This window comes from Typopeltis vanoorti, chromosome 15 (assembly GCF_054136105.1).
Source record: "Typopeltis vanoorti isolate ZY-2024b chromosome 15, IOZ_Tvanoo_1.0, whole genome shotgun sequence".
Lineage (NCBI taxonomy): Eukaryota > Metazoa > Arthropoda > Arachnida > Uropygi > Thelyphonidae > Typopeltis > Typopeltis vanoorti.
Window position 1 is genome coordinate 104,816,082 of NC_143563.1, and position 12,500 is coordinate 104,828,581.

Consider the following 12,500-nt stretch of genomic DNA (forward strand, 5'->3'; position numbering starts at 1 on the left):
TGGCATATTGACCGATGTCATGTGTGAATGTGCAGTCTGTGTGAGTGGGTATCTCTGATGAATGCAGGGCCGGCTCTACCGACAGTGCAACGCTTGCATTTGCATGGGGCGGCAATTTTTTTGGGGGGGCGGCCAAAATGAAAGTGAATAAAATGAAGATGTGGAATAAATAATAACAATAATATTGCGTAAGATCGCAGTTTTTATAATAAGTTGACCAGTGACTTATTATGCCCATGATGCTGTTTCTATTTCCGACAATCCGTCGACCAATGATACTCGCGTAATGCTCTTCGGTAATCGAAGCTATGAGAGCCATTCTTCGCTTACTCTCTTTCCCTCTCGCTTCTCCTCTCTATTCCTTGCATATGCAACAATGGAGTCTGCAATAAAACTGCATTTAAAAGTTCATTATGCGATATTATATTTCCATCTTGTGCTTGTTAACTTACTATGAATTGAATTTCCCACTGTTAGCTGGTGTTAAATTCTGAATGAGAAGAATTATAATATAATAGTATCTCATTCAGAGTTTAACATAATCTGCTATTCCCAAGGCCAATTTTGCTCATCAGAATAAATGTTAAAATATTACCTGTTGTGTGTCACTATTTTGTATAATATATTGTAATATATTTGTAAAAACTTGTAGTTGTTAGTTGTATTAATCATGCTAATTCTTAGTATTGGGTATGCATACATTGTGAACTAAACACGGGAACTTGGAACTTAATCCGATTATATGAATTACTGCCTAAGGCAAGACACGTGTACTAGAAAACGAGTCATATACGAAGTAATATTGAAATTTTCACTAGAGTCCTGTCCTTCTCTTAGAGTAACGGCCGTCGATACTGTAATCTCCAGAACGTTTCACTTGTTTTTGAGCGTCTATTAAGGAAAGTTGAGGTTTTGCTCAGTGTTAGTGACTGCTACAGTGATAAGATTTTTTTTTTTCAGTTTTATGTAAATTAGTAGTTTCAGTGTTTCAACCTCCATTAATTATTAAATAATACCATACTAATAATATTTTATTGTAGGTTTAAAACAATTTTAATATTCAAATAGATTACAATGTCCGATAAAAGAAAAAACTATCAGGGCAGAATATTGCAAACGAAAACTGGAAAAAGAACGTGGTATTCAAAAACATAGTGGGACTTGACTTAAATATCTAAAAATTGAATCAGCTGATGTAGGGCAGGAGGAAATAAGTAAATGTACCGAAACCAATGATTCTGAGCTCATGGCAAGTACTTCTAACTTGGATCCCAGTAACAGACTTTGCAAGGAATCTCGAAAATGAGACTGATATGACAATTTCCGAATCTAGAGATTTAAGTGATGAACTTGATAGGTACACTGATCCAGCTAGATGGAATCCTTCTTTAAGCCGAAAGACTGGAAATCATAAAAAAGGGCCCACCAGAGAAACCAAACAGTGATTTCATTTTTCCGCGCAGCTCTAATGGTAGGAAATGTTCATAAAATTTTTTACACCAGGGAACTAAGCAATGGAGAACATATTAATCGATCATGGTTAGTGTATTCAAAAGAAAAAGATCCTGTATTTTGTTTCTGCTGTAAGTTGTTTTCCTGTAATATAATGTCATTCACTACTGATGGGTATAATGATTGGGGTCATTTGTATGTGTATCTTAATGAACACGAGAAATCCAAAAACCATTTGGAGTCCCATAAAAAGTGGATTGAATTATCGTCCATGCTTAAATTAGAACAGACAATTGATTCAATGCAGCAAAAGTTATTAAATTCAGAAATTCGGCACTGGAGGAACATAAGAGAACGCCTCATTGCTGTTTTCCAGTTCTTGGGTCAACAATGCTTACCATTTCATGGAACATCTGATAATTTATATGACCCTAATAATGGAAATTTTTTACAGCTTGTTGAACTGATTGCCAGATTTGACAGTGCTATGTCTGAACATTTAATGAGAGTAGCTTGTGGTTCAGCCCAACATTATCTTGAGAAAAATATTCAAAATGAATTGATTGCTCTCCTCTCTGGAACCATAAAAAAAACAAATAATTTCTATGGTTCAGAAAGCTAAATATTACAGCATAGTTGCAGACTGTACTCCCGATGTAAGCCATATTGAACAATTAACATTAATTGTAAGATTTGTTAATACGGATCCAACTGATATCAACATTCATGAACATTTTCTTGGTTTCATTCTTGTAGAAGCCACTACAGGCTCAGCGTTAACCGAATGTATCGTAAGAAAATTATCAGACATGAATATTCCAATCGCAAACATGCGTGGCCAGGGTTATGAAAATGGATCGAACATGAAAGGAAAGCATTCATGAGTTCAGCAACGCATTAGGGACTTGAACCCAAGAGGTTTTTATATCCCTTGCTGTTCTCATTCTCTCAACTTGGTGGTCAATGATGCTGCAATGTCATCTAGAGAAGGGATTTCATTTTTGAAACGGTTCAGAAATTGTATGTGTTTTTCTCAGCGTCAATGCTGTGTTGGGGAATCCTTAAGACACATATTACAACCCTAACGCCCAAGCTATTAAGTACAACTCGCTGGGAATCTAGAATTGACGCTATTCGTCCTTTAAGATACTATATTGAGGAGTTTTATTATGCACTGATAGAAATTGCTGATGATGAGTCAGTAGACAAAATGGCGAGACACGAAGCTGAAACCCTTACTCTAAAACTTAGAGACTTTAAATTTTTATGTAGTCTGGTTATATGGCACTATATTTTAAATGAAATTAATGTTGCAAGTGAACTGTTGCAAAGCATAGAGATGGAATTGTCTAGCGCCATTAAAACATTGGGTAATGTTCTCAAAAGTCTTAAGAATCTCAGAAACGATAAATCATTTAAAAATTTTCTTGTTGATGCTGCAACATTAGCTGAGAAAGTCGAAGCTGATGCTGATTTGAAACCAACATTCGAAAGTACCAGATTGCATCAGCAGTAAAAGCAGCATGATTATGAAGCAAGAGATGAACCTATTTTAGATCCCAAAACAAAATTCAAAGTTGAGTTTTCTTTTTTATTATTGATGTTGCAACTAATTCTATTGAAGAAAGGTTCGAGCAATTGGAACATCACAGTTCACATTTTTCATTTTTATATAACATCTCTAAATTAAAATCTGAGATGACAAATGAGCTCTTAGACAATTGTAAAAACTTAGAAGCCGTTTTAACACATGAAGAAAATAGAGACATCGATGCAATTGAGCTATGTGATGAACTGAAAGTAGTGTCCAAATTAGTACCAGAAAATACGTCACCAATTGAAATTTTTTGTTTTATTGTTTGAAAATAACTTTGCTCCGAATGTCGCTGGTGCCCTAAGAATATTACTGACATTGCCTGTGACGGTTGCAAGTGGTGAGCGTAGTTTCTCAAAACTGAATCTTATTAAAACTTACTTACGCTCGACAATGGCCGAAACTAGATTGGAAGGTCTTGCCATGATTTCAATTGAACATGAAATCGGTCAGAAATTAGACTATGCAGACCTAATTTCTGATTTCGCAAATATGAAAGCAAGAAAAATGTATTTTTAATCAGTAGATACTAAAAACAATATAAATTCTAATTAAAATAATGTGAAAATAGTGCTAAAACTATAACGTGTGCATTCTATAGTTAAGTATAACTCAACAGTTCACCATTGTACAAGTGAAGATCATTCCATAAATGTAAGTAATAAATTATTACTACATTTCATTTAATTGTCAATTGATAAAGTCGATGGTTTATTTTATGAATATGCAGTATTTTAATCACTTCATCAGTGCATTATTGTTAATGGTACTATATTTAAAATTAATGGTCATGAAGCTAATGTTGAACATAATGGTTTTCAAAATTCCAAAAGTTAATTTGAGGTTGGTGCTGAGGCGGCAAGTAATGGATTGCACGGGGCGATAAAAATTCTAGAGCCGGCCCTGGACGAATGTCAGTTATTTAATCTAACTGTCAGCTCTAGCAAAGTTCCAAGGGAGAGGATAAGATAATTCCAGTACATAAAGGTGGCTCCATTACAGAAGTAGCAAATTACAGACCAAATATCTCAGTGGTGGTGGTGGTTGATAAGTTGAAGGTGTGTGTGGGTTTGTGGGTTGCAAAGCTTGTTGGTAGGCAGAAAAGATGGGACCTGACATGACAAACTTCATCATCATCTTTAAATTCCTGCCATGTACCATCAAGGGATGTACATGATATGATAGTACTACATGAAAAATTTACATCATAAGTAACTTCCTATCTACAATTTTCCTCCAAATCAGTCTGTTAGTTGGCAGAGAACACTTGTTTTGCTAATCTTTCCTCGTCCATTCTGTTTAAGTGACCATACCACCTGAGATTGGCTCTGCTAACGCATTTCTGGATGCTGACAATGTCAAGTTCTTTCCTAATATCCTTATTTTTAATATGATATTGCCATTGATGCCATATGTTCATGCCTCTATTCTTTCTCAGGACTCTCATATCTGCGGTCTCTAGTCTTTTGTCAAGTGTTTTACTTCTGACCTAGCTCTCAGATCCATACGTTAAAATTGGTTTGAACACTGTCTTGTATACAGCTAATTTAGTGTTCTGACTGCATTTTTGGAAATTATGGAGATAAAAGAAAGGATAGTGTTCTGACTAATTTCTCTCTTATTCCATATGAATTTATTCAGTTGACTTCCTACCATACCAACTTTGTTGATTCTGTTGTCTATTTCGATATTTAATTTACCATCTTCACTAAAAATCGTGCCTAAGTAGCTGAAATGTTTTACTTGTTCCACAGGTTCTCCATTCACAACGCAGTTTACATTTTCAATGATTCTGCCTGTTTTCATTGTCTTTGTCTTTTTATTGCTGACCTTCATACCATATCATGCTGGCCTGGTTGGCTGAGTGGTTAGCGTATCCACTCTCCAGCTAAAAAGCTCTGTTCGAATTCCGCTGGAAATCGAACCCGTGGTTTTCGGCAGTAGATGGCATTGGTGTAAATGATGCAAGTAGTTGCAGGTGGCTCAGTGGAGTGGTGGAGATGGAAAGTAGATGCTCTCCCTCGATGAGTGCTTGGACTCCCTGGAGGTGTTATGTAATAGCAATTATCTATTGCAACAGTTATTCAATTTAGTCAGGGAATATTGCTGACTTGTAGCGGATTTATTTAGAAGTATAACATCGTCTGCATAAAGCAAAGAGCTGACATTAACATCTCCAATTTTGATATCAGGTTTAATACCACATTCCTTCATAATGTGATCCATATAGATAATGAATAACCGAGGGGATAATGTACATCCTTGTCTCACACCAGATTTAACATTAAACCATCTTCCTGTACTTCCTTCAATTCTAACTGCTGACTTACAACTCAAATAAAGACTGAATATTGCTTGATATAATACCCCTTTGACACCATATAACTATAGCATATTGAATAGCTTTTCTCTTGGCACCTGTCATATGCCTTTTCCAAATCGACAAAACTTAAATACAGATCTTTGTTATATTCCCATGATTTCTCAACTGTTTGTTGTAAAGTGAAGATCTGATCTTGACAGCATCTATTTGGCCTGAATCCAGATTGTTCTTCACCAAGTTTTTCTTCCACAATTCTTCTCAACCGGTTCTCAAGTATACTTGCATAAATCTTACCAGGAACACTCAGCAGAGAAATACCTCTGTAATTCCATATTCAGTTTTATTTCTCTTTTTATATATGGGTACTATGAGAGCTCTACTCCAATCATCGGGAATTCGTTCCCTCCAAGCTTTCTGAACTACTATGCAGCGCAGCCACTGTAAGACTTTTATACCACCATGCTTGACCGTTTCTGGTCACATATCATCTATGCCTTTCCAAATTTCAAGCCTTTGATGGCTTTTTTCTACTTCAAGTATGGATATGTATTCCTAACTGTATGCCTGTTGAGTCTTTTTTACCACTGTGCTATCACTGCTTGTTTCATTTAGCAATTTTTCGAAGTAATTACTCCATACTTCAAGTATCTTTCTCCTGTTTTCGTGTCACCTTTGTCATCTCTAACTCCTTTTACAGCACTCTTTCCTCTTTTTCTAAGCTTTTTCAACGATCTTCAGAATATTTTGCCACTTTCTTGATATTTATTTTCTATGTTTTTGCCAAAGTCCTCCCATGGCTTTTGTGTAACTAGTTTTACACAGTTTTTAGCTTTCTTACATTTGTCTCTGTATTATCTAAGAACATAAGCTGACTTATTTCCCAAGAACTTTTGATATGCTTTGTTCTTTTTCCTTCACTGCCTCTTTAACTTCCTGTGTCCACCATGTAGTTCTGATTTTTCTATCCTTGCAGATAACCTCATCACATGCCTCTCTGGCTTAATCAGTCAGGGTTTTCTTCAAGGCTTGCCACTGAATCCGCAAGGTTTGGTTCCTGTTTTCTCAAAGTCTTTCATTTTTTCTTCAATAATCTTTAAAACTTGTGAGTTATTAAAATGGTTGTATGAAATTGACTCAAAAGAAAATTTTCAGTACATGACGAATAGAGGTCATCCCTGGAAGTTGTGTAAGGGTATGGTTAGTAAAGGTGTGTATACTTGGTTTTTTTTTTTTTTTTTGCTTGGAGAGTGGTAAATGAGTGGAAAGGATTACCAGAAGTAGTTGTGAGTGCCCTAACAGTGAACGAGTGTAAGGATGGGTATGATAGGTATTGTTTGTATAAAGGTTAACGCGGGTCTTCCACAATTAATCTTTAGACTCCATGGGATACCCTTATAATAATAAAGAAGTGGGGATTAAACAAATATAGATTCAGTTCAATTTATTTATTTGTAGACATGAAGTAACACACCAGAGCAATGGTAATAAGCAGAAAACACAGTGGATTGATATATAATCTGATAATAATAATAATAATAATTCATGTTATTAGAGAATTATGAATACCAGAAAGTTGTAAGGTGGCTTTTTAATTTTAGCTTCAAGAATGGATTTGACTGGTTTTAAAAGTTAACAATAGTTAGATGAAAGTTAATTAAAAATTAAATATTTGAGTGTGAAAAGTTATCTACATTTGCTAGGCACTCAGATTATTAATATTATTAGATCCTATGATAAAGAAGATGATATGGCACCCGAAATTGTTCAAGAACTTAAAAAGCAGTTACGGGAGAAAGATATGGTACTTACAGATATCAGGTTGGAAGCTCTTACTTCTGCTCATCAGTTAGAAAGTCTGAAGGATACCGTGAATAGGATGAAGGTATGGAATTTTTGTTGAGAAATTTGATTTTGAAAATCTTTATGGAGTTGTAATTCTTAGTAATTACATTTAAAGCTGCTCATGTAAAATTATAAAATATTTAAATGTGATATTGGTTATTATTCTTCATTACATATACTGTAACCATATACACTTACAATTTGATTAGCACACAGCACTATATGCACCACTTTATTTAGGTTGCTTGGGTTTAATTTAGGATGTTGAATTTAATATCCACTTTGCCTATGTAATTTTACATTACTGAGAAGCCCTTTGGCTCTTTCTTGGGTAATTACTTTATTTAGGATTTGGTTATAGGTTGAAGTTCTTCACTTTGATGCAGATAGTTTGGTAATTTATTTTATTTTTTATTTTATATTTTTACTAAGGATGAGCCTGATAAACTCAAGGAGCTATATAAGAGTGTCAAAATCAGGCTTTTTATCCACGGCTGCAGTGGGATACAAAGCAACAGACTGGCAGTTTCATCATTATCATTCTCATTTATTCAGGATGGGTCGAGCGTTCCATGAATTCTTTTGCTCCATTGGATTTGTCTTCTCCCAGCCTTGCAATTTGTTGAAATGATGTCAAGCTTAATTGGTCTTTGACACTTTCACACCATCTTCTTTTTGGCCTTCCTCTGCCTCAGTAGCCTCCAACCATTCCATAAAGAAGAATATAAGACAGGCTTTCTTGGCATGTCCTGGCTATTTGTCCAAACCACTGTAGCTAATCTTTTTGTAGCCTATTTAAGATGTTATCTGTGTGGACCAACTCTCCTCATTATCATTTGTCTTTTTTTCAGTCCACTTTGTGCCATTGATTGTTCTTAAACACTTTGATTGAAGAGATTGTAATCTGTCTTCTTGTTTGCCAGTGATCCAGTTCTCAGCTCTGCACAGTACTACCAGAACTATGATTGATTGAAGAGTTTAGTCTTTAGGCTATGACTTTTTTGTTTGTTTCACCATATTCTGTTTAACTTGTTCATTGCTGACTGTCCTAGACTTATTCTGTGCTTAATAGTTTTTCGTGTAACTTAGGTCTTCAGTGATTAATGAAACTCTCCACTTGTTCTATTCTTTCATTATTTATTGTAATATTGACATTTTTTTTTCGCTCTGCCTATTACCATAATTTTTGTCTTATCAAGATTTATTTCCAAGTTGTATTTGTTACTGTTTAGATTTAGGTTAGAAATCATTGATTTTTTGGTTCTCTAAATTCTTGGCTATCGAAACAATGTCATCTGCATCGTTTATATAGGTGACATTTCTTCAATTGACATTTATTTCCAGACAGTTCTCCAACCACCCCTGTGAGGGACAATTTGAACAAGTGTCAGTTATGACCAATGCCCATTTATATGACATTACATTTGCTCATATGGCAGTTTTCAATTATCAAGAGAGACCTTCAGGGAGTCAGGGACTCTTCAAGGAAGGCCACATACTACACTCATACATACTTATTCTTGAATTCATTCATTCTACTTGTACACACAACATTCAATGACAATCCATTCCAATCATGCATGACTCTGAGAGAAAAATCTACATCTTACCTCTTTCTTGACAGAATTCAGCTTCCAAGGATGCCCTCCTGTCCTTTCTTCACCTTCCATAAAATGAAAAATTCTAACAACTGAAATTCTGAAGTCTCAATTATGTCATCCCTCTTTGTCCTGTTTGCCAGTGTCTGCAGTGTACAAATTCTCCATGTGTGTTTATAATCAGTATTCCACAATCCTGATATCATTCTAATACTTTCCTTTGCACTCTCTCCACTGTGTCAGAATAATCACCATGGAAACCAGGACACCAGAACTGCACAAAATAGTTCAAGCGAGGTCTTATCAAGTTCTTGTAAAGAGGCAAAATGACTTCCATATCTTTACATGTCGAGGATTGTTTCAGCATTGCAATCATTCTTTGAGTTGTATTTACAATTTTTGCTATTGACCCCTGAACATTTCCTGTTATGTATCCCTAAGGGGGGGTTCAGATTACTATGACAGCACTACATGATTAAGTTTGCATTATTATTAATCTCCTATCAACAGTTTTCTTCCAAATTACTCTCTTACTTGTAAGCACTCCAGTATTATCATATCTAACATTTTGTTCTTCTAAGGCAGTTCCGACTGGATTAATCCACCTAGACCTTGGTCATCTAGATGGATTAATCCAGTCCTCTGGGTCTCTTTCTTGCCATCTTGGCATCCAACACCTGTTTTGCTTACCTTTCCTCACCCATGAGGAAACTCGAGGCATTTTGAAAGTATTGTTAGAAAACGTTATCAAAGATGCAGTTACCTACACTGAGCATGCCTAAAGGAAGACTGTAACTGCTATGGAATGTAGTATATGCTCTAAAACATCAGGGAAAGACACTGTGTGGTTTCAGTGGTTGAGGAACATCTTTAAAAAAAAAAAGTCCTTTTCATTAGAGAGTGAGGAGTGGTTTCTTTGCGTGGAAGGTTGTAGAACCGTGGATACATCGCCCCTGATAGAGTGGTGAGTTCAAGGAGTGGTATGATAGACTGTGTTTCCAAGGGAGGACCTCCCACGATGAGTCTCTTGACTCTGTGGAGGCCTGAATAATAATAATAATTCTATTTAAGTATTTTCCATATATAATTGTATTTTCCATACACCTTAGACTAGATTTACTTACGCATTCTTGAATACTGGTAGTGTCAACTTCCTTTCTAATGTCTTCATTTTTAATGTGATTCTGCCATTGATGCCATCGGCTCACTTCTTTAATTTTTCTCAGAACTCTCATATCTGTAGTCTCTAGATTTTGAACAAGTACTTTATTTCTAACTCAACTCTCAGATGCCTAACTTAAAACTGTTGAACACTGTCCACTATACTGATAGTTTAGTGTTTTGGCTAATTTCTCTCTTATTCCATATAAATTTATTTAGCGGGCTACCTACCATACCAACTTTGCATATTCTGTTGTCTATTTCAAGATTTAATCTGCCATCTACACTAAAAATTGTGCCTAAATAGCTGAAATATTTTACTTGTTCTATAGGATCTCCATTCAGATTTTCACATGCCCACAATTCCAGCCTATTCAAATCATTCTGCAAGTACTGCTTATCAGCAGCACTTATCCATGATAATATTTTATAATTCAAACCCTATATTCTCCAATCTATGCAACCATCTTCCATACTGTATTCTGTGAAAAGTCTTAGCAAAATCCAAAAGTTTTATTGTATATCCTCTTATCTAACTCAATAGCAACTGATTATACAGGATAACCTCGTTTAACGTGAATTCGATATGCACGATAATCACTTAACATGATTGAGTGAAATGATACTATTTCCGCTTTAAGCGAGTGATTAATCAGTTAACACAATTTTTATACATTATGTGATATTTTTTGTTGCCAATCTGCAGCGAGCAGAAAAGCTGGAAGTCATTAAGAGACACGAAAGTGGTGCTAGTAATACAATGATTGTGTGAGACCTGGGATACAACGAGTATCCCAGGAATATCAATGAAAAGTGATAGAAGACACTCCATCTTGATCATTAAATGGCTTCTATTTCGGGTGATCTGTATGCTTAAAGACATGTTGCTACTGCTGATAATAACTAAAAAAGAATACCTCTTAGTACAGGGAATATTCAGGCAAAAGCTCTCAATATTTTTCCTAATTGAAAGAGACCAGATTTCAAGGGGAATGTGAAAGCTTTACTGCGAGTTTAGGAAGGTTTGACCATTTTAAAACTTGAACTGGACTGCATAATGTAAGAATAACTGGGGAATCTGCTAGTGTGCTGATAAAGATTCTGCGCCAAGTTTCCTGAAGAATTGCAAAGCATAATTCAGAAGGGTGATTATGACGATCGGCAAATATTCAACATTGATGAAATTGGTTTCTTTTGGAAGTATATGCCAACAAAAACTTTCCTAGCTAAAACTGAAGCATCTCAACCAGGATACAAAGTTTCAAAAGATCATCATACGCTTTTCTTAGGAGGCAAACTTCAAAATCTATTGAAGAAATCAGCACAATTGTAAAAGAACTTGGATTTAATGAACTGGATAATGAAGATGCGAGAAACTTTCTTGATTCCCATTCAGAATAGTTAAGCGAGAATGATCTCCTTCAACTAGAAGAATAGCGTACATATGAAGATGATAAGGAGTGCAAACAAGAAGAGAATGTTGCAACTAAGACGCTGACTGCAAAAGAACTTGAGCTAGTTTTCAACCACATTGAGTATGCTAATGAAATTTTGTTTGATACAGATCCTGATATGAAACTAAGCTTCGAAGTCCGCCTAATTCTTGATAAAGTGATTGCCAGCTATTACAAATTTCATGACAAGATGAAAAAGTTGAGCATGATTCAAACTTTATCTTTAATTTTTTTGTAAAAATAGTAACTCAATCAAATGTTTAGACATTAAATAAAAATTTAAGCAATTGATTTTTATTAACTTTGATGATTTTATCCTCTAATATAGCTTATACTGTAATTTTTTGTCCAAATTTATGCTAACTAATGGATGAATTGTAATTATTCTTATTGTTTGTTGTATTCGCTTAATGCAATTTCGCTTAGCGTGCATTAATTGATGGATTAATTAGTCGTACTATGTGAGGCTTTCCTATAGAATGTGATCAAGTTGCTAAACACATGACATTCCCTTAGTAAATCCATGCTGAGTAGAGATTATCTGTCAACCCATTTCTGTATGTGAACCGTAACCAACTTTTCGAAAATCTTCACCACCATTCCAAAGACACCGATCGGTTGATAGTTGGATACATCAGTCTTTGCACCACCACCACCACCATTGTGCAATGCAATTGCCATACATTCTTTCCACCTTCTGTGGAATATTCCCTGTTCTGAGACTCAAATTATATAGCCTGGTCAAAGGAATAGCTAGTTCAGCTGAACGCTTGTAGCATCTGTGCTGATATCACATCAGTCCCTATTACTGAATTCTTATTCAGTTTTGTGCAACAGTTCTAATACTACTCTGAAGAGGTAGCATTGTTGCATACACTAGGTTGATAGCTTTTAGCAAAATGAGCACTCATTAGTTGAACAACCTCTTCTGCATCTGTCACCCTCATGCCATTTGCATTCAGTAGAGTTATTCTTTCATATCAATTTTTCTTTTACTTGCAGCATAACAGTAGAATTCTCTGGGGGATTGTCGTTAGCAAACAGTCAGTTTCTTTTCATAGTCAGACTTAGCTTTC

The 12,500-nt window shown here is 35.3% G+C and overlaps 1 protein-coding gene across 1 annotated transcript in view; it reads left to right on the plus strand.

Moving 5' to 3' along the window:
• LOC150099051 (neuron navigator 2-like) overlaps positions 1-12,500 on the plus strand; it is a 636,174-nt gene that overhangs the window by 481,624 nt on the left and 142,050 nt on the right. Inside the window, exon 22 of the mRNA XM_090405801.1 lies at positions 7,095-7,251. Within this exon, the coding sequence (XP_090261927.1) occupies positions 7,095-7,251 (157 nt within the window). The remainder of the gene's footprint in view (positions 1-7,094; positions 7,252-12,500) is intronic.